Source organism: Ranitomeya imitator, chromosome 3 (genome assembly GCF_032444005.1).
Source record: "Ranitomeya imitator isolate aRanImi1 chromosome 3, aRanImi1.pri, whole genome shotgun sequence".
NCBI classification, from domain to species: Eukaryota; Metazoa; Chordata; class Amphibia; order Anura; family Dendrobatidae; genus Ranitomeya; species Ranitomeya imitator.
The window spans coordinates 7702981-7729164 of record NC_091284.1 but is presented as its reverse complement, the minus strand read 5'-3'; the positions used below and the strand labels follow the sequence as shown (position 1 = coordinate 7729164).

The window sequence follows — 26184 nt, the reverse complement described above, 5'->3', positions numbered from 1 at the left end:
CCGTGGGTAAGTGACCTCTGGGCCTGCCCCTAGCGGTCCCTGTATAGGGGTCGTTTTCCATTTTAGGTCGCTCGCCCAGGGGTAGGTCTCCCCACGGTCCAGAGGGTCCACTCTAGTTTCTTCTCGGAACGCTATACCCGTATAACAATGCTGACCGCAAATTCTTAAGAACCCGGGGAACAACAAAAGGAGGGGCAGGAATAACAAAACCTTCCTGAAAACCTTGAAACAGCAACTCTGCCGCTTCTTTAACAGGGTATCTATTTAGATAAGGGGCCATCTTTTCCAGCTTCACTGGTGTCACCCCCATGGGTATTACCGGCCCCCGATTTTGACTTAGCTTTTTTGAAGCATTTTGAAGCCCCATGAGAGGAGCCACTGCAATGGGAGCAAAGATGCTTGAATTTGCAGTTGACCCCAAACTTGCACTGACCATCATTGAACTGCCAACATAAACCCAATTTGTGCCCTCCTGATTGACCGGATTGCCCTGCTGAATTGGACTGGCTAGGGTGACTGGAACCTCCGCCCATCCCCCCCCCCCCCCCGTAACTAGAGCCCTATGTCCTTTTGATCCCATCTAAGCGCTGGACGTATGGATTTCCTCTGTCAAAATTGCTCATCGTACCTCAGCCACGCCTGCCCTACGTATACCTTGTGAGCTTCTCCAATAGAATCCATATAACAAAATAGTCCAGAACAATTTTCTGGTGCTATCTCCCCAATTACACTCGCTAAAATTGCAAAAGCCTGAAGCCAATTTATGAGGACCTACCCACGCTGCCAAATGCCTTTGGTCATTCATACTTCTCTCCAACCTCACCAACAAATCCCTTACATTGTCTAACACTGCACCCACTCCAACCCCCTCAACAGCCAAATTGACAGAACCCAACCCCCCTTGAATACCCCTAACAGCAGGGGAAGAGTAAATTTGTGAAGATAGTAACGACGAAGACTTATACTCACCGGGCTGCGAGGGAGCTGTGATCCCACCAGCCGGAGTACCGGGGTCCCGATGCCACTGTCCAGAGAGGTCCAGACCCAATCCTTCCTGGGAAGACTGCTATTGGGGTCCTTGACTTGAACTCGATTGTGACCCCTGCGGCACTGTGTCAATCGTGGAGGAAGAGGGAGCAGGCTGATGACTTCCAAATAGCTGCCGTGCCTGCAACGATGCTGCTGCAGCGCATGGGCCCACATAAGCCAATGAAGAATCCGCCACTGTGTCCATATCCCCCAGCGCAGAGGAACACCCTGCAGGAGCAGAAGTGGCCAGCCCATTTCCTCGATGACAAGGGCCACCCATACCCGCAATAGCCACACTTCCCCCCTGCTGGCTGACGACGTTGAGGCAGGCCGTGCAGCAGGAACATCACCGCCACGGCCCCCCCCCTGACATGAAAGGCCTCAACTGCTGCCTGGCGTGCGCTGGCTCTGCCCCCACAGCACTGGGAGGCGAAGGCCTAGCAGCTGCCTGGCATTAAGATTCCTCCCAGGCCGGGGCCTACTGGCACCGCGACTCACTGGTGCCCTCCCTGGAGGGGTTCCTGCACCTGCGGGGGGCCCTAGGAGCCGAATCAGGAGACAAGCATTCAGGAGGCCTAGTCCGCCGTGAACGCCTTACTGGTGACGCCGATGGAGCTGCCGACCCTGCGCTCCCACTGATGACGCCCGCCACCTGCTCTTCAAGCAAGCCTGGAGGGTGCGATGCCGCTGCAGCCCTCCAGGACGCGATCGACGGTCGACATGGTAAGTGTCTCACTCGCTGTACCCAGAGAGTGGGAACTGAATAGGCCACACCCCCACCATGCCATAAATCCTGTCTCCATTCTAAGCCGCCCACCTTATTTTCCTTAACCCCTCCCCCAACCCATTGCCATGATGTCCTCCTCTTACGCCACGGGGGGGGGGGATGGGGAGGGGCGGCTCAGCTCCGTCCATTTCTCTAAGCAGGTACACACAAAATAATCAGGCGCCTCCACTAAGGGAGGGCTGCCTGATATATCCAGTAACAGCATCTGATAGGAACAGCAGTAGTTCTGGGTCAGATACTGCTAGCTAAAGAGCCGTCCGTGAGACAGACAGAATAGGAGAGACACGACGAGACCCCCGACCAGTTGGATGCCGCGGTGCTTTAACAGAGCAGTAAGTATTGGGAGGCAGGGCCGGCGCAGCAGCTGCATTCATGACAATGAGCCCACACTGTACGTGTCTGACACTACAGATCCCGAGCTAAGTCTGTGTTATACTCCAGAGCTGCCCTCACTATTCTGCTGGTGCAGTCACTGTGTACATACATTACATTACTGATCCTGGGTTTCATCCTGTATTATACCCCAGAGCTGCACTCACTATTCTGCTGGTGCAGTCACTGTGTACATACATTACATTACTGATCCTGAGTTACATCCTGTATTATACTCCAGAGCTGCACTCATTATTCTGCTGGTGCAGTCACTGTGTACATACATTACATTACTGATCCTGAGTTACCTCCTGTATTGTACTCCAGAGCTGCACTCACTATTCTGCTGGTGCAGTCACTGTGTACATACATTGCATTACTGATCCTGAGTTACATCTTGTATTATACTCCAGAGCTGCACTCACTATTCTGCTGGTGCAGTCACTGTGTACATACATTACATTACTGATCCTTGGTTACATCCTGTATTATAGGTTATGATCTGGTGGCCTTGGAGCAGCATGAGACGGACTCTGGAGAAGGTGGTCCCTGTACTGACCGCAAACCCTGAACTGTTGTGAATTCGGTGGTCAAGCTCCCTCCTGTGGTCATGAGTGGTACTTCGGCTGGTTCTGTCCATGAGCTTCCTCTGGTGGATGTGAGTGGTACTGCGGCTCCTGAGTTCCCTTCCTCAGGTGACGAGGTTAGGTCGTTAGGTGCTGCTCTATTTAACTCCACCTAGTTCTTTGTTCCTTGCCTCCAGTCAATGTTCCAGTATTGGTTTGCTCTCTCCTGGATCGTCTTGTGGCCTGTCTACCCTGCATAAGCTAAGTTCTGCTTGTGTTACTTTTGTTTGCTATTTTTTCTGTCCAGCTTGCTATATTGGTTTTTCTTGCTTGCTGGAAGCTCTGGGACGCAGAGGGAGCACCTCCGTCCCGTTAGTCGGTACGGAGGGTCTTTTTGCGCCCTCTGCGTGGTTGTTTGTAGGTTTTTGTGCTGACCGCAAAGCTATCTTTACTATCCTCGGTCTATTCAGTAAGTCGGGCCTCACTTTGCTAAAACCTATTTAATCTCTGTGTTTGTATTTTCATCTTTACTCACAGTCATTATATGTGGGGGGCTGCCTTTTCCTTTGGGGAATTTCTCTGAGGCAAGGTAGGCTTATTTTTCTATCTTCAGGGCTAGCTAGTTTCTCAGGCTGTGCCCGAGGCGCCTAGGTCTGGTCAGGAGCGCTCTACGGCTACCTCTAGTGTGGTGTGATAGGATTAGGGATTGCGGTCAGCAGAGTTCCCACGTCTCAGAGCTCGTCCTATGTTATTAGTAACTATCAGGTCACTTTGTGTGCTCTTAACCACCAGGTCCATTGTGGTTCTAAATCACCAGTTCATAACAGTACTGGAGGCCCAAAGTACTAATGCTTCTCAATAGAGGGAAAAGAGAAGTTCTGAGACCATTTTTTTTTCTCTGCACTGTGTTTTGTCTTTCTTTTCCCCTAGACATTTGGGTGGTTCAGGACACAGGTGTAGTGATGGACATTAAAGGTCTGTCTTCTTGTGTGGATCATCTCACTGCAAAAGTACAAAATATTCAAGACTTTGTGGTTCAGAATTCTATGTTAGAACCAAGAGTTCCTATTCCTGATTTGTTTTCTGGAGATAGAGCTAAGTTTCTGAGTTTTAAAAATAATTGTAAACTGTTTCTGGCTTTGAAACCCCGCTCCTCTGGTGACCCAGTTCAACAAGTTAAGATCATTATTTCTTAATTACGTGGCGACCCTCAAGACTGGGCATTTTCCCTTGCGCCAGGAGATCCTGCATTATGTAATATTGATGCGTTTTTTCTGGCGCTCGGATTGCTTTATGATGAACCTAATTCAGTGGATCAGGCAGAGAAAAATTTGCTGGCTCTGTGTCAGGGTCAGGATGAGGTAGAGATATATTGTCAGAAGTTTAGAAAGTGGTCTGTGCTCACTCAATGGAATGAATGTGCGCTGGCAGCAATTTTCAGAAAGGGTCTCTCTGAAGCCCTTAAAGGGAACCTGTCACCCCGTTTTTTGAGATTGAGCTATAAATACTGTTAAATAGGGCCTGCGCTGTGTGTTCCTATAGTGTATGTAGTGTACCCCGATTCCCCACCTATGCTGAGAAATAACTTACCAAAGTCGCCGTTTTCGCCTGTCAATCAGGCTGGTCTGGTCAGGTGGGCGTGGTGACATCGCTGGTTCTTCCTCAGCTTTACGTTGGTGGCGTAGTGGCGTAGTGGTGAACAAGCAGCGCGCGATCTGCGCTGTCATCTCTTTCGTCGGTGGGGGCGGCCATCTTCCTGGGGCCGCGCGTGCGCAGATCGAGTGCTCTGCTGCACGGGGCTTCAGGAAAATGGCCGCGGGATGCCGCGCGTGCGCATTAGAGATCGCGGCGGCCATTTTCCCAAAGCCGAGTTTGCATCTCGGCTTTGGGAAAATGGCCGCCGCGATCTCTAATGCGCACGCGCGGCATCCCGCGGCCATTTTCCTGAAGCCCCGTGCAGCAGAGCACTCGATCTGCGCACGCGCGGCCCCAGGAAGATGGCCGCCCCCACCGACGAAAGAGATGACAGCGCAGATCGCGCGCTGCTTGTTCACCACTACGCCACTACGCCACCAACGTAAAGCTGAGGAAGAACCAGCGATGTCACCACGCCCACCTGACCAGACCAGCCTGATTGACAGGCGAAAACGGCGACTTTGGTAAGTTATTTCTCAGCATAGGTGGGGAATCGGGGTACACTACATACACTATAGGAACACACAGCGCAGGCCCTATTTAACAGTATTTATAGCTCAATCTCAAAAAACGGGGTGACAGGTTCCCTTTAAGGATGTCATGGTGGGATTTCCTATGCCTGCTGGTCTGAATGAGTCTATGTCTTTGGCCATTCAGATCGATCGACGCTTGCGTGAGCGTAAAACTGTGCACCATTTGGCGGTATTACCTGAGCATAAACCTGAGCCTATGCAATGTGATAGGACTTTGACCAGAGCTGAACGGCAAGAACACAGACGTCGGAATGGGCTGTGTTTTTACTGTGGTGATTCCACTCATGCTATCTCCGATTGTCCTAAGCGCACTAAGCGGTTCGCTAGGTCTGCCACCATTGGTACGGTACAGTCGAAATTTCTTTTGTCCGTTACTTTGATCTGCTCTTTGTCATCCTATTCTGTCATGGCATTTGTGGATTCAGGCGCTGCACTGAATATGATGGACTTGGAGTTTGCTAGGCGCTGTGGGTTTTTCTTGGAGCCCTTGCAGTATCCTATTCCATTGAGAGGAATTGATGCTACGCCTTTGGCCAAGAATAAGCCTCAATACTGGACCCAGCTGACCATGTTCATGGCTCCTGCGCATCAGGAGGATATTCGCTTTTTGGTGTTGCATAATCTGCATGATGTGGTCGTGTTGGGGTTGCCATGGCTACAAGTCCATAACCCAGTATTGGATTGGAAATCAATGTCTGTGTCCAGCTGGGGTTGTCAGGGGGTACATTGTGATGTTCCATTTCTGTCTATTTCGTCATCCGCCCCTTCTGAGGTCCCAGAGTTCTTATCGGATTACAGGGATGTATTTGATGAGCCCAAGTCCAGGGCCCTACCTCCGCATAGGGATTGCGATTGTGCTATCGATTTGATTCCTGGTAGTAAGTTTCCTAAGGGTCGACTGTTTAATTTGTCTGTGCCTGAGCACGCCGCTATGCGGAGTTACGTAAAGGAATCCTTGGAGAAGGGTCATATTCGCCCGTCGTCGTCGCCATTGGGAGCAGGGTTCTTTTTTGTGGCCAAGAAGGATGGTTCGCTGAGACCTTGTATTGATTACCGCCTTCTAAATAAAATCACAGTCAAATTTCAGTACCCCTTGCCGCTGCTGTCTGATTTGTTTGCTCGGATTAAGGGGGCTAGTTGGTTCACCAAGATAGATCTTCGTGGTGCGTATAATCTTGTGCGTATTAAACAGGGCGATGAATGGAAAACAGCATTTAATACGCCCGAGGGCCATTTTGAGTACCTGGTTATGCCATTCGGGCTTTCTAATGCTCCATCAGTATTTCAGTCCTTTATGCATGACATCTTCCGAGAGTACCTGGATAAATTCCTGATTGTATACTTGGATGATTTTGGTCTTCTCGGATGATTGGGAGTCTCACGTGAAGCAGGTTAGAATGGTGTTCCAGACAGGGCCGGCGTCAGCACCCGGCACAGCGGGCAAATGCCGGGGCCCTGGGGAGAGAGGGGGGCCCACTCACGCTGTCATAGATACAGCTGGGAGAGCAGAGCAGGAGATAACATGCTCTCTCCGCCTACAAAGTCACTGCTGGTTGCGTTCTCTTAACCCCTATGTGCCAGCTCTGACACAAGCATCTTCTCACTCAGTGAGTGCAGCCAGGCAGGCACACATAGGGGTTAAGAGAAGGCAGCCAGTGTGACATTGTTTGTGGGCGGAGAGAGCACGTTCTCTGCTCTCTGCTCTCCGCCCCTGGCTGGATGCCGTGCTGCTGAAGTTATGAGGCAGATTCAGGAGGAGCTCCTAGTCCTACCAGTGCATGAGTGAGTGGCGCTGCCAGGGCCGGCGTCAGTACCCGGTGCACCTGGACAAATGCCGGGGCCCTGGGGAGAGAGGGGGGCCCACTCACGCTGTCATAGATACAGCTGGGAGAGCAGAGCAGGAGATAACATGCTCTCTCCGCCCACAAAGTCACTGCTGGCTGCGTTCTCTTAACCCCTATGTGCCAGCTCTGACACAAGCATCTTCTCACTCAGTCAGTGCAGCCAGGCAGGCACACATAGGGGTTAAGAGAAGGCAGCCAGTGTGACATTGTTTGTGGGCGGAGAGAGCACGTTCTCTGCTCTGATCTCCGCCCCTGGCTGGCTGCCGTGCTGCTGAAGATATGAGGCAGATTCAGGAGAAGCTCCTACCAGTGCCTGAGTGAGTGGCGCTGCTATATACTACGTGGGCTGTGCTGCTATATACTACGTGGGCTGTGCTGCTATATATTACGTGGGCTGCGCTGCTATAAACTACGTGGGCTGCGCTGCTATATACTACGTGGGCTGCGCTGCTATATACTACGTGGGCTGCGCTGCTATATACTACGTGGGCTGCGCTGCTATATACTACGTGGGCTGCGCTGCTATATACTACGTGGGCTGCTATATACTACGTGGGCTGCGCTGCTATATACTACATGGGCTGCTATATACTACGTGGGCTGCTATATACTACATGGGCTGCTATATACTACGTGGGCAGTGTTATATACTACATGGCTGTGTTTATATGCGATCATGAATCGGGGTATGTGTTAAAGGGGGGCCCACTGAGACTCTTTCGCCTGTGGCCCTCAAAAACATGGAGCCGGCCCTGGGCGCTGCTATATACTACGTGGGCTGCGCTGCTATATACTACGTGGGCTGTGCTGCTATATACTACGTGGGCTGCGCTGCTATATACTACGTGGGCTGCGCTGCTATATACTACGTGGGCTGCGCTGCTATATACTACGTGGGCTGCGCTGCTATATACTATGTGGGCTGCGCTGCTATATACTACGTGGGCTGCTATATACTACATGGGCTGTGCTATATACTACATGGGCTGCTATATGCTACATGGGCTGCTATATACTACATGGGCTGCTATATACTACGTGGGCAGTGTTATATACTACATGGCTGTGTTTATATGCGAACATGAATCGGGGCATGTGTTAAAGGGGGGGCCCACTGAGACTCTTTCGCCCGGGGCCCTCACAAACCTGGAGCCGGCCCTGGTTCCAGGTCCTGCATGCAAATTCTTTGTTTGTGAAGGGGTCAAAGTGTCTCTTTGGTGTTCAGAAGGTTTCATTTTTGGGTTTCATTTTTTCCCCTTCTACTATCGAGATGGACCCTGTTAAAGTTCAGGCTATTTATGATTGGACTCAGCCGACATCTCTGAAGAGTCTGCAAAAGTTCCTGGGCTTTGCTAATTTTTATCGTCGCTTCATCAATAATTTTTCTAGTATTGCTAAACCGTTGACTGATTTAACCAAGAAGGGTGCTGATGTGGTCAATTGGTCTTCTGCTGCTGTGGAAGCTTTTCAGGAGTTGAAGCGTCGTTTTTCTTCTGCCCCTGTGTTGTGCCAACCAGATGTTTCGCTCCCGTTCCAGGTCGAGGTTGATGCTTCTGAGATTGGAGCAGGGGCTGTTTTGTCGCAAAGAAGTTCTGATGGCTCGGTGATGAAGCCATGTGCCTTCTTTTCCAGGAAGTTTTCGCCTGCTGAGCGTAATTATGATGTTGGCAATCGAGAGTTGCTGGCCATGAAGTGGGCATTCGAGGAGTGGCGTCATTGGCTTGAAGGAGCTAAGCATCGCGTGGTGGTCTTGACTGATCACAAGAACTTGACTTATCTTGAGTCTGCCAAACGGTTGAATCCTAGACAGGCTCGTTGGTCGCTGTTTTTCTCCCGTTTTGACTTTGTGGTTTCGTACCTTCCGGGCTCTAAGAATGTGAAGGCGGATGCCCTGTCTAGGAGTTTTGTGCCCGACTCTCCGGGTTTGCCTGAGCCGGCGGGTATTCTCAAAGAGGGGGTAATTTTGTCTGCCATCTCCCCTGATTTGCGGCGGGTGCTGCAAAAATTTCAGGCTAATAGACCTGACCGTTGCCCAGCGGAGAAACTGTTTGTCCCTGACAAATGGACGAGTAGAGTTATCTCTGAGGTTCATTGTTCGGTGTTGGCTGGTCATCCTGGAATCTTTGGTACCAGAGATTTGGTGGCTAGATCCTTTTGGTGGCCGTCTCTGTCACGGGATGTGCGTTCTTTTGTGCAGTCCTGTGGGATTTGTGCTCGGGCTAAGCCCTGCTGTTCTCGTGCCAGTGGGTTGCTTTTGCCCTTGCCGGTCCCAAAGAGGCCCTGGACACATATCTCTATGGATTTTATTTCGGATCTCCCCATCTCTCAAAAGATGTCGGTCATTTGGGTGGTTTGTGATCGCTTCTCTAAGATGGTCCATTTGGTACCCTTGTCTAAATTGCCCTCCTCCTCTGATTTGGTGCCATTGTTTTTCCAGCATGTGGTTCGTTTACATGGTATTCCGGAGAACATCGTTTCTGACAGAGGTTCCCAGTTTGTTTCGAGGTTTTGGCGAGCCTTTTGTGGTAGGATGGGCATTGATTTGTCTTTTTCCTCGGCTTTCCATCCTCAGACAAATGGTCAGACTGAACGAACCAATCAGACCTTGGAAACATATCTGAGATGTTTTGTTTCTGCTGATCAGGATGATTGGGTGTCCTTTTTGCCGTTGGCTGAGTTCGCCCTTAATAATCGGGCCAGCTCGGCTACTTTGGTTTCGCCGTTTTTCTGCAATTCTGGTTTCCATCCTCGTTTCTCTTCAGGGCAGTTTGAGTCTTCAGACTGTCCTGGTGTGGATACTGTGGTGGATAGGTTGCAGCAGATTTGGACTCATGTAGTGGACAATTTGACATTGTCCCAGGAGAAGGCTCAACGTTTCGCTAACCGCAGGCGCTGTGTGGGTCCCCGACTTCGTGTTGGGGATTTGGTTTGGTTGTCATCTCGTTATATTCCTATGAAAGTTTCCTCTCCTAAGTTTAAGCCTCGTTTCATTGGTCCGTATAGGATTTCTGAGGTTCTTAATCCTGTGTCTTTTCGTTTGACCCTTCCAGCTTCTTTTTCCATCCATAATGTATTCCATAGGTCATTGTTGCGGAGATACGTGGCACCTGTGGTTCCATCCGTTGATCCTCCTGCCCCGGTTTTGGTTGAGGGGGAGTTGGAGTATATAGTGGAGAAGATTTTGGATTCTCGCATTTCGAGACGGAAACTCCAGTACCTGGTTAAGTGGAAGGGTTATGGTCAGGAAGATAATTCCTGGGTCTTTGCCTCTGATGTTCATGTTGCCGATCTGGTTCGTGCCTTTCATTTGGCTCATCCTGGTTGGCCTGGGGGCTCTGGTGAGGGTTCGGTGACCCCTCCTCAAGGGGGGGGGATACTGTTGTGAATTCGGTGGTCAAGCTCCCTCCTGTGGTCATGAGTGGTACTTCGGCTGGTTCTGTCTATGAGCTTCCTCTGGTGGATGTGAGTGGAGCTGCGGCTTCTGAGTTTCCTTCCTCAGGTGACGAGGTTAAGTCGTTAGGTGCTGCTCTATTTAACTCCACCTAGTTCTTTGTTCCTTGCCTCCAGTCAATGTTCCAGTATTGGTCTTGCTCTCTCCTGGATCGTCTTGTGGCCTGTCTGCCCTGCATAAGCTAAGTTCTGCTTGTGTTACTTTTGTTTGCTATTTTTTCTGTCCAGCTTGCTATATTGGTTTTTCTTGCTTGCTGGAAGCTCTGGGACACAGAGGGAGCACCTCCGTGCCGTTAGTCGGTACGGAGGGTCTTTTTACGCCCTCTGCGTGGTTGTTTGTAGGTTTTTGTGCTGACCGCAAAGCTATCTTTACTATCCTCGGTCTATTCAGTAAGTCGGGCCTCACTTTGCTAAAACCTATTTCATCTCTGTGTTTGTATTTTCATCTTTACTCACAGTCATTATATGTGGGGGGCTGCCTTTTCCTTTGGGGAATTTCTCTGAGGCAAGGTAGGCTTATTTTTCTATCTTCAGGGCTAGCTAGTTTCTCAGGCTGTGCCCGAGGCACCTAGGTCTGGTCATGAGCGCTCGACGGCTACCTCTAGTGTGGTGTGATAGGATTAGGGATTGCGGTCAGCAGAGTTCCCACGTCTCAGAGCTCGTCCTATGTTATTAGTAACTATCAGGTCACTTTGTGTGCTTTTAACCACCAGGTCCATTGTGGTTCTAAATCACCAGTTCATAACACTGAACCTAGCAGCGCAACTAGAAGTAGCCGTGGGGGGTACCTAACACTCCCTAGACCCCTCGGCACAGCCTAAGATCTAACTACCCCTAAAGACAGAAACAGGAAACCTATCTTGCCTCAGAGAAAATCCACAAAGGATAGATAGCCCCCCACAAATATTGACTATGAGAGGAGAGGGAAATAACATACGCAGATATGAAATCAGATTTTAGCATAGGAGGCCATACTAGCTAAAAAGAAAGAATAGAACAGAGTACTATGCGGTCAGTATAAAAACACTAGAAAATATCCACCGCAGAAAATACGGATCACCACATCTGACTAAAAACATGTGGGGTATATCTGCATCTCCAGAGAAATAGCTAGGCTGCAAAAAATCCTTCACAGACCAAGCTGGACAAGACAAAAACATGAAAATGCACAGAACTATAAGGTCCACCGCAGGTGGACAGCAAAAACAAAGCCAGGACTTATCTTTGTAGAAAAACACAGCAAACTGGAGAGACCAGCAGGGAAGTGAATCCTTCAAGAACAATGGACAACTGGCACTGACTAAAGGATCCAGAAAAGCTATATACCCCAGACAGTTTTGCAATTAGTAGATACACCTGTCCACTCCTGCAGTCCAGGCACAACTGCATTACCCTCTACAACCACTGGAGGGAGCCCAAAAGCTGAATTCACAACAATTATACTCCAGAGCTGCACTCACTATTCTGCTGGTGCAGTCACTGGGTACATACATTACATTACTGATCCTGAGTTACATCCTGTATTATACTCCTGAGCTGCACTCACTATTCTGCTGGTGCAGTCACTGTGTACACTGTTGTGAATTCCGCTCTTGGGCTCCCTCCGGTGGTTGTAAGTAGCATTTTTGTGTGTTCTGCTCTTTGGCTCCCTCCTGTGGTTTTTAGTGGTATGGCTGCTTCTTGGATTTAGCTTCAGCAGCTGTTTTCACTGATCGTCTTTCTGGCTCGGCTATATTAGTCTGGCCTTATCCCTCATTCAATTCCAGTTGTCAATTGTTCCTGCCTGGAGTCATTGCTCTTTGGACTTTCCTGACACTCTGACCAGTTCATCAAAGCTAAGTCCTTGCTTGTCGTTTTGCGGTTCTCTTGTTGTGGACTTTGTTGTTCAGCACTTTCTTTGTCTTTGTTCATTTGTCCAGCTTATCAGTATGGATCTATTCAGCTAAGCTGGAAGCTCTGGGCAGCAGAGTTTGCCCTCCACACCTTTAGTCAGGTGTGGAGATTTTTGCATTTCTCTGCGGTGGACTTTTTCTAGTTTTTATTACTGACCGCACAGCGTTCTGTCCTGTACTATTTTCTATCTAGCTAGAAGTGGCCTCCTGTGCTAAATTTTGTTTCATACTACGTATGTCATTTCCTTCTCCTCTCACAGTCATTATTTGTGGGGGGCTAATCTATCTTTTGGGGATTTTCTCTGAGGCAAGATAGTTTTCCTGCTTCTATCTTTAGGGGTAGTTAGCTCTTAGGCTGTGACGAGATGCCTCGGCAGAGTTAGGAGCAATCCACGGCTACTTCTAGTGTTGTGTTGAGCTTAGGGACTGCGGTCAGTATAGTTGCCACCTGCTCAGAGCTAGACGCATGTCGCTCCTTAATCACCAGATCATAACAGTACAACTGGCCAAAAATGAGCTGAATGCCTCTCAAAAGAAGGAAGAGAAAAAGAGTTCTGAGCCATTTTTTTTTCTTTAGTTTGTTTTGTCTTTTTCCTTCCTCTTGATCTCTGGGTGATTCGGGATTTGGATGCAGGCATGGATGGATGTTCAGGGTTTGTTTTCTCGTGTGGATCAGCTTTCTGCAAAAGTACAGAGCATTCAAGATTATGTTGTTCAGACTCCAGCCTTAGAGCCTAGAATTCCTACTCCGGATTTGTTTTACGGGGATAGATCTAAGTTTTTGAACTTTAAAAATAATTGCAAATTGTTTTTTGCTCTGAAACCCCGTTCCTCTGGTGATCCCATTCAGCAAGTAAAGATAGTTATTTCTCTTCTGCGTGGCGACCCTCAGGACTGGGCATTCTTGAGTCAGGGAATCCGGCATTGCTTAATGTAGATGCATTTTTTCAATCGCTCGGATTATTGTATGACGAACCTAACTCTGTAGAGCATGCTGAGAAAACACCGTTGGCCCTGTGTCAGGGTCAGGAAGCGGCAGAATTATACTGCCAGAAATTTAGAAAATGGTCTGTGCTCACTAAATGGAATGAGGAGGCTCTGGCAGCAATTTTCAGAAAGGGTCTTTCTGAAGCCCTTAAAGATGTTATGGTGGGGTTTCCCACGCCTGTTGGTTTGAGTGAATCTATGTCTCTGGCCATTCAGATTGATCGGCGCCTGCGCGAACGCAAAGTGGTGCACCATATGGCAGTGTCCTCTGAGCAAAGTCCTGAGCCCATGCAGTGTGATAGGATTTTGACTAGAGCGGAACAGAGGGGATACAGACGTCAGAATGGGCTGTGTTTTTACTGTGGTGATTCTGCTCATACTATTCCTGACACTCTGACCAGTTCATCAAAGCTAAGTCCTTGCTTGTCCTTTTGCGGTTCTCTTGTTGTGGACTTGTTGTTCAGCACTTTCTATGTTTTGCTCATTTGTCCAGCTTTTCAGTATGGATCTATTCAGCTAAGCTGGAAGCTCTGGGCAGCAGAGTTTGCCCTCCACACCTTTAGTCAGGTGTGGAGATTTTTGCATTTCTCTGCGGTGGACTTTTTCTAGTTTTTATTACTGACCGCACAGCGTTCTGTCCTGTACTATTTTCTATCTAGCTAGAAGTGGCCTCCTGTGCTAAATCTTGTTTCATACTACGTATGTCATTTCCTTCTCCTCTCACAGTCATTACTTGTGGGAGGCTAATCTATCCTTTGGGGATTTTCTCTGAGGCAAGATAGTTTTCCTGCTTCTATCTTTAGGGGTAGTTAGCTCTTAGGCTGTGACGAGATGCCTGCTGGTGCAGTCACTGTGTACATACATTACATTACTGATCCTGAGTTACATCCTGTATTATACTCCAGAGCTGCACTCACTATTCTGCTGGTGCAGTCACTGTGTACATACATTACATTACTAATCCTGGGTTACTGTTATGATCTGGTGGACTAGGAGCAGCATGAGATGTACTCTGGAGAAGGTGGTACCTGTACTGACCGCAGACCCTGAACTTAGCACCGCAACTAGAAGTAGCCGTGGGATGTACGTAACACTCCCTAGACACCTCAACACAGCCTAAGAACTACCTTCCCCTAAAGATAGAAACGGGAAAACTATCTTGCCTCAGAGAAAATCCCCAAAGGATAGACAGCCCCCCACAAATATTGACTGTGAGAGGAGATGGAAATTACATACGCAGACTGAAATCAAGGTTTAGCAAAGGAGGATTTTCTAGCTAAAAAGAAAGAATAGGACAGAGTACTATGCGGTCAGTATTAAAACACTAGAAAATATCCACCACAGAAAATACAAATCTCCACATCTGACTAAAGACATGGAGGGTATATCTGCATCTCCAGAGACACAGCTTGGCTGCAAAAAATCCCTACACAGACAAAGCTGGACAAGACAAAACATGAAAATGCACTGAACTATAAGGCCCACAGCATGTGGACAACAAAAACAAAGCCAGAACTTATCTTTGTAGAAAAGCACAGCAAAACAGGAGAGACCAGGTAGGGATGTGAATCCTCCAAAAACAATGGACAACTGGCACAGACTAAAGGATCAAGCAAGACTAAATAGCCCAGTCCAAATTGCAATAAGTGGACACACCTGATAAATGCTGCGATCCAAAGACAGCAGCACTACCACTCATAACCACCGGAGGGAGCACTCACTATTCTGCTGGTGCAGTCACTGTGTACATACATTACATTACTGATCCTGAGTTACATCCTGTATTATACTCCAGAGCTGCACTCACTATTCTGCTGGTGCAGTCACTGTGTACATACATTACATTACTCATCCTGAGTTACATCCTGTATTATACTCCAGAGCTGCACTCACTATTCTGCTGGTGCAGTCACTGTGTACATACATTACTGATCCTGGGTTACATCCTGTATTATACTCCAGAGCTGCACTCACTATTCTGCTGGTGCAGTCACTGTGTACATACATTGCGTTACTGATCCTGAGTTACCTCCTGTATTATACTCCAGAGCTGCACTCACTATTTTGCTGTTGCAGTCACTGCGTACATACATTACATTACTGATCCTGAGTTACCTCCTGTATTATACCCCAGAGCTGCACTCACTATTCTGCTGGTGCAGTGACTGTGTTCATACATTACATTACTGATCCTGAGTTACATCCTGTATTATACTCCAGAGCTGCACTCACTATTCTGCTGGTGCAGTCACTGTGTACATACATTACATTACTGATCCTGAGTTACCTCCTGTATTATACCCCAGAGCTGCAATCACTATTCTGCTGGTGTAGTCACTGTGTACATACATTACTGATCCTGTGCTGATCCTGAGGTACATCCTGTATTATACTCCAGAGCTGCACTCACTATTCTGCTGGTGCAGTCACTGTGTACATACATTACATTACTGATCCTGAGTTACCTCCTGTATTATACTCCAGAGCTGCACTCACTATTCTGCTGGTGCATTCACTGTGTACATACATTACTGATCCCGAGTTACATCCTGTATTATACTCCAGAGCTGCACTCACTATTCTGCTGGTGCAGTCACTGTGTACATACATTACTGATCCTGAGTTACCTCCTGTATTATACTCCAGAGCTGCACTCACTATTCTGCTGGTGCAGTCACTGTGTACATACATTACTGATCCTGAGGTACATCCTGCTCTTCCCCTCTCTCCATCAGTCTTGGTCCCCGCTCTTCTGCTCTCTCTACTCGGCTCAGTTGCTGCTTTTCCCCTCTACCCCGGGCTTGGTCCCTGCTCTTTCATTTTGCAGCCCGTGCTTTGTCCCCATCTTTCTCTCAGTGACCAAAGCTTGGTCCTTGTTTTCCGCTATTTCCATCAGAATCAAGTCTACACTTTTCCTCTCTCTTCCCTGAACTTCATCCCCAGCATCATGTGGTTGAGCTCCAGAGCAAGAAATTTTGAAAATTATTTCCCCTGAGTTTGGTCAATGTTCATCACCTTGCTTCCCCCGGCTTGGTCCCCACTCTTCACCTCTCTCTCCTGTGCTGTCACATTGTTACCCTCTCTCCATCGGGGTCGGTCCTCTTTCTACTGAGCTGGGTTCCTGCTATTCCCTCCTGTCCAATAGGCTAGGTTTCTGCTCTTTCACTCTCCCCTGGACTTGGTCCCTGCTCTTCTCTTCTTTCCCCCAGCCTTGGTCCTTATTATTCTTGCCAATTCCCAAAGCTTGGTCCCCGCTTTTCTCTTCTTTCCCCCCGGGCTTGGTCCCCATTATTCTTCTCACTGCCCAAGGCTTGGTTCCCGCTCTTCTCTTCTTCCCCCCGGACTTGGTCCTCATTATTTTTGTCAATGCCCAAAGCTTGGTCCCCGCTCTTCTCTTATTTCCCCCAGACTTGGTCCTCATTATTCGTGTCACTGCCCATGGCTTGGTCCCTGCTCTTCTCTTCTTTCCCCCAGACTTGGTCCTCATTATTCTTGTCACTGCCCAAGGATTGGTCCCCGTTCTTCTTTTCTTTCCCCCAGACTTGGTCCCCACTATTCTTGTCACTGCCCAAGGATTGGTCCCCGATCTTCTTTTTTTCCCCCAGACTTGGTCCTCATTATTTTTGTCAATGCCCAAAGCTTGGTCCCCGCTCTTCTCTTATTTCCCCCAGACTTGGTCCTCATTATTCGTGTCACTGCCCATGGCTTGGTCCCTGCTCTTCTCTTATTTCCCCCAGACTTGGTCCTCATTATTCGTGTCACTGCCCATGGCTTGGTCCCTGCTCTTCTCTTCTTTCCCCCAGACTTGGTCCTCATTATTCTTGTCACTGCCCAAGGATTGGTCCCCGTTCTTCTTTTCTTTCCCCCAGACTTGGTCCCCACTATTCTTGTCACTGCCCAAGGATTGGTCCCCGATCTTCTTTTTTTTCCCCCAGACTTGGTCCTCACTATTCTTGTCACTGCCCAAGGATTGGTCCCCGATCTTCTTTTTTTTCCCCCAGACTTGGTCCTCACTATTCTTGTCACTGCCCAAGGCTTGGTCCCCGCTCTTCTTTTCTTTCCCCCAGACTTGGTCCTCGCTATTCTTGTCACTGCCCAAGGCTTGGTCCCCGCTCTTCTCTTCTTTCTCTTGGGCTCGAACCCCACTATTCCCCAAGCTAGATTCCTTCTCTTCCCCTTTCTCTCGCAGGCTCGGTCCCACCCTCACCCTTCCCAGGTTTGCTTCTTGCTCTCCCCCTATCAACCCCTGCTCGGTCTCCACTCATCCCCTCTCTCACCTGGGCTTGGTCTGTCTTCTTCCTCTCTCACGTGCTCAGTCCCTTCTCTTCTCCTCTCCTTTACCCTGGCTTGGTCCCCGCTCTTCCCCATTTCCCAGTTTCATTCCATCACTCACCCCGGCACCAGGAGAAGATGCTCAGCAGCAGGAGAAACACAGCTCTGAACTTCATCGCCATCATCATGCGGACGAGTTCCTGCGGAACAAAGGACAGGAAATCCTGAAAAGGAGGCTGAGAGCAAAACACAAATGCTGAGAGAAACCAAAACTAAACTGTGAACCATTATATGACAGAGAAGTGTAATAAGCAGATGTCTAATACCTAGGAATGACATTATATGCTTATTATACACCTGCACCCTATAATACCTCCTGTGTGATGTTTTATTATTATATACAGTATCTGTACACTATCTATATACATATCTGCAAACTGGTCCATGATCCCTGGTGTGCGGTAAATAGGCCGGCACCATAGTAAGAGAAACCTGCCCATATCATGATGCTTCACCACCATGCTTCACTGTGTGCAGAGGGTACTGTAGCTCGAATGCAGAGTTTGGGGGTCGTCTGCCAAACTGTCTGTGGCCCTTGGACCCAAAAAGAACAATTTTACTTTCATTGATGCACAAAATGTTTCTCGATTTCTATATACTCCAGTTGATGTGTTCTTTAGCACATTGTATCCGCTTCACTTCATGTCTTTTTATAACAGTGGGACCTTGTGGGGACTTCTTGGTAAGAGATTAGCGTCACACCGGCGTCTTCTGTCACAGTCTTCACAGGTGTCTTGAGACTGTCTGTGATCATCCTGGAGCCGATCACTGGTAACATGAGACTGTGATCATCCTGGAACCGATCACTGGTAATGGGAGACTGTGTGTGATCATCCTGGAGCCGATCATTGGTAACGTGAGACTGTGATCATCCTGGAGCCGATCATTGGTAACGTGAGACTGTGATCATCCTGGAGCCGATCACTGGTAACATGAGACTGTGATCATCCTGGAGCCGATCACTGGTAATGGGAGACTGTGTGTGATCATCCTGGAGCCGATCATTGGTAACGTGAGACTGTGATCATCCTGGAGCCGATCATTGGTAACGTGAGACTGTGATCATCCTGGAGCCGATCACTGGTAACATGAGACTGTGATCATCCTGGAGCCGATCATTAGTAACGTGAGACTGTGATCATCCTGGAGCCGAGCATTGGTAACGTGAGACTGTGATCATCCTGGAGCCGATCATTGGTAACGTGAGACTGTGATCATCCTGGAGCCGATCATTGGTAACGTGAGACTGTCTGTGATCATCCTGGAGCCGATCATTGGTAACGTGAGACTGTGATCATCCTGAAGCCGATCATTGGTAACGTGAGACTGTGATCATCCTGGAGCCGATCACTGGTAACGGGAGACTGTGTGTGATCATCCTGGAGCCGATCATTGGTAACGTGAGACTGTGATCATCCTGGAGCCGATTACTGGTAACGTGAGACTGTCTGTGATCATCCTGAAGCCGATCACTGGTAACATGAGACTGTGATCATCCTGGAGCCGATCACTGGTAACGGGAGACTGTCTGTGATCATCCTGGAGCCGATCATTGGTAACGTGAGTGTTGTGAATTCTGTGGCTGAGTTCACTTCTGTGGTCACAAGTGGTATTGCAGTCTCTGGGCTTCCTCCCTCAGGTGTTTTGGTGAGCTCGTTGGCTGCCTTGCTATTTAGCTCCACCTGAGTCTGTCTTCCTTGCTCCTTGTCAATGTTCCAGTGTTGGATCTGAGCTACTGCATCTTTCCTTGGGCCTGCTGCTCTGCTAGATAAGTGCTTCTAGTTTGTTTTCTGTTTTTTCTGTCCAGCTTGCTATTAACTTTTGCTGGAAGCTCTGAGAAGCAAAGGGGTGCACCGCCGTGCTGTTAGTTCGGCACGGTGGGTCTTTTTGCCCCTTTGCGTGGTTTTCGTTTTAGGGTTTTTGGTAGACTGCATAGTTCTCTTTGCTATCCTCGCTCTGTCTAGAATATCGGGCCTCACTTTGCTGAATCTATTTCATTCCTACGTTTGTCTTTTCATCTTGCTAACAGTCATTATATGTGGGGGGCTGCCTATTCCTTTGGGGTATTTCTCTGAGGTAAGTCAGGCTTATATTTCTATCTTCAGGCTAGTCAGCTCCTCAGGCAGTGCCGAGTTGCATAGGTAGTGATAGGCGCAATCCACTGCTGCTTATAGTTGTGTGAGGATAGATCAGGTACTGCAGTCTACAGAGATTCCACGTCTCAGAGCTCGTCCTATTGTTTTTGGTTATTGCCAGATCTCCGTATATGCGCTGATTACTGCACGCTGTGTTGCCTGATTGCCAGCCATAACAGTACAAGGAGCCACACCAATGATTCCCAATAGAGGGAAAAAAGAAATCCTGACATCATTTTTTTTTCTTAGCTCTGTCTTCAGTCGTTTTTTTCCCCTAGACATTAGAGTGCTTCAGGACACAGCTGTGGACATGGATATTCAGGCTCTGTGCTCCTCAATGGATAATCTCGTTGTAAATGTACAAAAGATTCAAGATACTATTGATCAGAAGTCAATGCTAGAACCAAGAATTCCGATTCCTGATTTGTTTTTTGGTGACAGAACTAAGTTCCTGAGCTTCAGAAATAATTGTAAGCTATTTTTGGCCTTGAAACCTCATTCTTCTGGTAATCCTATTCAACAGGTTTTGATTATTATTTCTTTTTTGCGCGGCGACCCACAGGACTGGGCGTTTTCTCTTGCACCAGGAGATTCTGCATTGAGTAATGTTGATGCATTTTTCCAGGCGCTGGGATTGCTTTACGATGAGCCTAATTCAGTGGATCAGGCTGAGAAAAATCTGCTGGCTTTATGCCAGGGTCAGGATGATGTAGAAGTATATTGTCAGAAATTTAGGAAGTGGTCAGTACTCACTCTGTGGAATGAATCTGCACTAGCGGCTTTGTTCAGAAAGGGTCTCTCTGAAGCTCTTAAGGATGTAATGGTGGGATTTCCTATGCCTGCTGGTTTGAATGAGTCTATGTCCTTGGCCATTCAGATCGGTCGTCGCTTGCGCGAGCGTAAATCTGTGCACCATCTGGCGGTATTGTCTGAGAGTAAATTTGAGCCTATGCAGTGCGACAGGACTATGACTAAAGTAGAACGGCAAGAACACAGACGTCTGAACAGACTGTGTTTCTATTGTGGTGATTCTATTCATGCTATTTCTAATTGTCCTAAACGCACTAGGCGGTTCGATAGCTCTGCCGTTATTGGTACTGTACAGTCCAAATTCCTTTTGTCCATTACCTTAATGTGCTCTTTGTCATCGTATTCTGTCATGGCGTTTGTGGATTCGGGCGCTGCCCTGAATCTGATGGATTTGGATTATGCTAAACGTTGTGGATTTTTCTTGGAGCCTTTGCGGTGTCCTATTCCGTTGAGAGGAATTGATGCTACACCTTTGGCCAAGAATAAGCCTCAGTACTGGGCCCAGCTGACCATGTGCATGGCTCCTGCACATCAGGAAGTTATTCGCTTTCTGGTACTGCATAATTTGCATGATGTGGTCGTTTTGGGGTTGCCATGGCTGCAAACCCATAATCCAGTATTGGATTGGAACTCTATGTCGGTAACCAGCTGGGGTTGTCAGGGGGTACATGGTGATGTTCCATTTTTGTCGATTTCGTCATCCATTCCTTCTGACATCCCAGAGTTCTTGTCGGACTTTCAGGATGTATTTGAAGAGTCCAAGTCTGATGCCCTACCTCCGCATAGGAATTGTGATTGTGCTATCGATTTGATTCCTGGTAGTAAATTCCCTAAGGGTCGTTTATTTAATTTGTCCGTACCTGAACACACCGCTATGCGCAGTTATGTGAAGGAGTCCCTGGAGAAGGGACATATTCGCCCATCGTCGTCACCATTGGGAGCAGGGTTCTTTTTTGTAGCCAAGAAGGATGGTTCGCTAAGACCGTGTATTGATAACCGCCTTCTTAATAAGATCACTGTTAAGTTTCAGTATCCCTTGCCATTGATTTCTGACTTGTTTGCTCGGATTAAGGGGGCTAGTTGGTTTACTAAGATTGATCTTCGTGGTGCGTATAATCTGGTGAGAATCAGGCAGGGAGATGAATGGAAAACGGCATTTAATACGCCCGAGGGTCATTTTGAGTATCTGGTGATGCCGTTCGGACTTGCCAATGCTCCATCTGTTTTTCAGTCTTTTATGCATGACATTTTCCGTGAGTATCTGGATAAATTCCTGATTGTTTACTTGGATGACATTTTGATCTTCTCGGATGATTGGGAGTCTCATGTGAAGCAAGTCAGAATGGTTTTCCAGGTACTGCGTGCTAATTCCTTGTTCGTGAAGGGATCAAAGTGTCTCTTCGGTGTGCAGAAAGTTTCATTTTTGGGGTTCATCTTTTCCCCTTCTACTATCGAGATGGATCCGGTTAAGGTTCAGGCCATCCAGGATTGGACTCAGCCGACATCTCTAAAAAGTCTGCAGAAATTCCTGGGCTTTGCTAATTTTTATCGTCGCTTCATCTGTAATTTTTCTAGCATTGCCAGACCATTGACCGATTTGACCAAGAAGGGTGCTGATTTGGTTAATTGGTCTTCTGCTGCCGTGGAAGCTTTTCAGGAGTTGAAGCGTCGTTTTTGCTGTGCCCCTGTGTTGTGTCAACCTGATGTTTCTCTTCCGTTCCAGGTCGAGGTTGATGCTTCTGAGATTGGTGCAGGGGCGGTTTTGTCACAGAGAGGTTCTGGTTGCTCAGTGTTCAAACCATGTGCTTTCTTTTCCAGGAAATTTTCTGCTGCTGAGCGTAATTATGATGTGGGCAACCGAGAGTTGCTGGCCATGAAGTGGGCATTCGAGGAGTGGCGTCATTGGCTTGAGGGTGCTAAGCATCGCGTGGTGGTTTTGACTGATCATAAGAACCTTACTTATCTTGAGTCTGCCAAGCGCTTGAATCCTAGACAGGCCCGTTGGTCGTTGTTTTTTGCTCGTTTTGATTTTGTGATTTCATACCTTCCGGGCTCTAAAAATGTGAAGGCGGATGCTCTGTCTAGGAGTTTTGTGCCCGACTCTCCGGGGTTATCTGAGCCGGCGAGTATCCTCAAGGAAGGAGTCATTGTGTCTGCCATCTCCCCTGATTTGCGGAGAGTGTTGCAGAAATTTCAGGCTAATAAACCTGATCGTTGTCCGGCCGAGAAACTGTTCGTCCCTGATAGGTGGACTAGTAAAGTTATCTCTGAACTTCATTGTTCGGTGCTGGCCGGTCATCCAGGAATCTTTGGTACCAGGGAGTTGGTTGCTAGATCCTTCTGGTGGCCGTCTCTGTCACGGGATGTGCGTGCTTTTGTGCAGTCCTGTGGAATTTGTGCTAGGGCTAAGCCCTGCTGTTCACGTGCCAGTGGGTTGCTTTTGCCCTTGCCGGTCCCGAAGAGGCCTTGGACACATATTTCGATGGATTTCATTTCTGACCTTCCCGTTTCTCAAAAAATGTCGGTCATTTGGGTGGTCTGTGATCGCTTTTCTAAAATGGTCCATCTGGTGCCCTTGGTTAAATTGCCTTCCTCCTCTGATTTGGTGCCTTTGTTCTTCCAGCATGTGGTTCGTTTGCATGGCATTCCTGAGAATATTGTTTCTGACAGAGGTTCCCAGTTTGTCTCGAGGTTCTGGCGAGCCTTTTGTGGTAGGATGGGCATTGACCTATCTTTCTCCTCGGCCTTCCATCCTCAGACTAATGGCCAGACCGAACGAACCAATCAGACCTTGGAAACATATCTGAGATGTTTTGTTTCCGCTGACCAGGATGATTGGGTGTCATTTTTGCCGTTGGCTGAGTTCGCCCTTAATAATCGGGCCAGCTCGGCTACCTTGGTCTCTCCATTTTTCTGCAATTCTGGGTTCCATCCTCGTTTCTCTTCAGGACAGGTTGAGTCTTCGGACTGTCCTGGTGTGGATTCTGTGGTGGACAGGTTGCAGCAGATCTGGACTCAGGTAGTGGACAATTTGACCTTGTCCCAGGAGAAGGCTCAGCTTTTCGCTAATCGCAGACGCCGTGTGGGACCCCGACTTCGTGTTGGGGATCTGGTTTGGTTATCTTCTCGTCATATTCCTATGAAGGTTTCCTCTCCTAAATTTAAACCTCGTTTTATTGGTCCGTATAGGATTTCTGAGATTCTCAATCCGGTGTCTTTTCGTCTGACCCTCCCAGACTCCTTTTCCATACATAATGTATTCCATAGGTCGTTGTTGAGGAGATACGTGGCACCTATGGTTCCGTCTGTGGAGCCTCCTGCCCCTGTTTTGGTGGAGGGGGAATTGGAGTATATTGTGGAGAAGATTTTGGATTCTCGTGTCTCTAGACGGAAACTCCAGTATCTGGTCAAATGGAAGGGTTATGCTCAGGAAGATAATTCCTGGGTTTTTGCCTCTGATGTCCATGCCCCAGATCTTGTTCGTGCCTTTCATATGGCTCATCCTGGTCGGCCTGGGGGTTCTGGTGAGGGTTCGGTGACCCCTCCTCAAGGGGGGGGTACTGTTGTGAATTCTGTGGCTGAGTTCACTTCTGTGGTCACAAGTGGTATTGCAGTCTCTGGGCTTCCTTCCTCAGGTGTTTTGGTGAGCTCGTTGGCTGCCTTGCTATTTAGCTCCACCTGAGTCTGTCTTCCTTGCTCCTTGTCAATGTTCCAGTGTTGGATCTGAGCTACTGCATCTTTCCTTGGGCCTGCTGCTCTGCTAGATAAGTGCTTCTAGTTTGTTTTCTGTTTTTTCTGTCCAGCTTGCTATTAACTTTTGCTGGAAGCTCTGAGAAGCAAAGGGGTGCACCGCCGTGCTGTTAGTTCGGCACGGTGGGTCTTTTTGCCCCTTTGCGTGGTTTTCGTTTTAGGGTTTTTGGTAGACTGCATAGTTCTCTTTGCTATCCTCGCTCTGTCTAGAATATCGGGCCTCACTTTGCTGAATCTATTTCATTCCTACGTTTGTCTTTTCATCTTGCTAACAGTCATTATATGTGGGGGGCTGCCTATTCCTTTGGGGTATTTCTCTGAGGTAAGTCAGGCTTGTATTTCTATCTTCAGGCTAGTCAGCTCCTCAGGCAGTGCCGAGTTGCATAGGTAGTGATAGGCGCAATCCACTGCTGCTTATAGTTGTGTGAGGATAGATCAGGTACTGCAGTCTACAGAGATTCCACGTCTCAGAGCTCGTCCTATTGTTTTTGGTTATTGCCAGATCTCCGTATGTGCGCTGATTACTGCACGCTGTGTTGCCTGATTGCCAGCCATAACACGTGAGACAGTCTGTGATCATCCTGGAGCCGATCATTGGTAACATGAGACTGTGATCATCCTGGAGCCGATCATTGGTAACGTGAGACTGTGATCATCCTGAAGCCGAACATTGGTAACGTGAGACTGTGATCATCCTGGAGCCGATCACTGGTAACGGGAGACTGTGTGTGATCATCCTGGAGCCAATCATTGGTAACGGGAGACTGTGATCATCCTGGAGCCGATTACTGGTAACGTGAGACTGTCTGTGATCATCCTGAAGCCGATCACTGGTAACATGAGACTGTGATCATCCTGGAGCCGATCACTGGTAACGGGAGACTGTCTGTGATCATCCTGGAGCCGATCATTGGTAACGTGAGACAGTCTGTGATCATCCTGGAGCCGATCATTGGTAACATGAGACTGTGATCATCCTGGAGCCGATCACTGGTAACGTGAGACTGATCATCCTGGAGCCGATCACTGGTAACGGGAGACTGTCTGTGATCATCCTGGAGCCGATCATTGGTAACGTGAGACTGTCTGTGATCATCCTGGAGCCGATCATTGGTAACGTGAGACAGTCTGTGATCATCCTGGAGCCGATCATTGGTAACATGAGACTGTGATCATCCTGGAGCCGATCACTGGTAACGGGAGACTGTGTGTGATCATCCTGGAGCCGATCATTGGTAACGTGAGACTGTGATCATCCTGGAGCCGATTACTGGTAACGTGAGACTGTCTGTGATCATCCTGAAGCCGATCACTGGTAACATGAGACTGTGATCATCCTGGAGCCGATCACTGGTAACGGGAGACTGTCTGTGATCATCCTGGAGCCGATCATTGGTAACGTGAGACAGTCTGTGATCATCCTGGAGCCGATCATTGGTAACATGAGACTGTGATCATCCTGGAGCCGATCATTGGTAACGTGAGACTGTCTGTGATCGTCCTGGAGCCGATCTTTGGTAACGTGAGACTGTGTGTGATCATCCTGGAGCCGATCATTGGTAACGTGAGACTGTCTGTGATCATCCTGGAGCCGATCATTGGTAACGTGAGACTGTGATCATCCTGGAGCCGATCATTGGTAACATGAGACTGTGATCATCCTGGAGCCGATCATTGGTAACGTGAGACTGTGATCATCCTGGAGCCGATCATTGGTAACGTGAGACTGTGATCATCCTGGAGCCGATCACTGGTAACGGGAGACTGTCTGTGATCATCCTGGAGCCGATCATTGGTAATGTGAGACAGTCTGTGATCATCCTGGAGCCGATCATTGGTAACATGAGACTGTGATCATCCTGGAGCCGATCACTGGTAACGTGAGACTGATCATCCTGGAGCCGATCACTGGTAACGGGAGACTGTCTGTGATCATCCTGGAGCCGATCATTGGTAACGTGAGACTGTCTGTGATCATCCTGGAGCCGATCATTGGTAACGT

The 26184-nt window shown here is 48.4% G+C and overlaps 1 protein-coding gene across 1 annotated transcript in view; it reads right to left on the bottom strand.

Annotated features, from left to right (window-relative positions):
* The window catches only part of LOC138672454 (basement membrane-specific heparan sulfate proteoglycan core protein-like), a 213526-nt gene extending 195903 nt beyond the window's left edge, over nt 1-17623 (bottom strand). Inside the window, exon 1 of the mRNA XM_069760432.1 lies at nt 17549-17623. Within this exon, the coding sequence (XP_069616533.1) occupies nt 17549-17615 (67 nt within the window). The 5' untranslated portion in view covers nt 17616-17623. The remainder of the gene's footprint in view (nt 1-17548) is intronic.
* Nucleotides 17624-26184: the final 8561 nt, after the last annotated feature.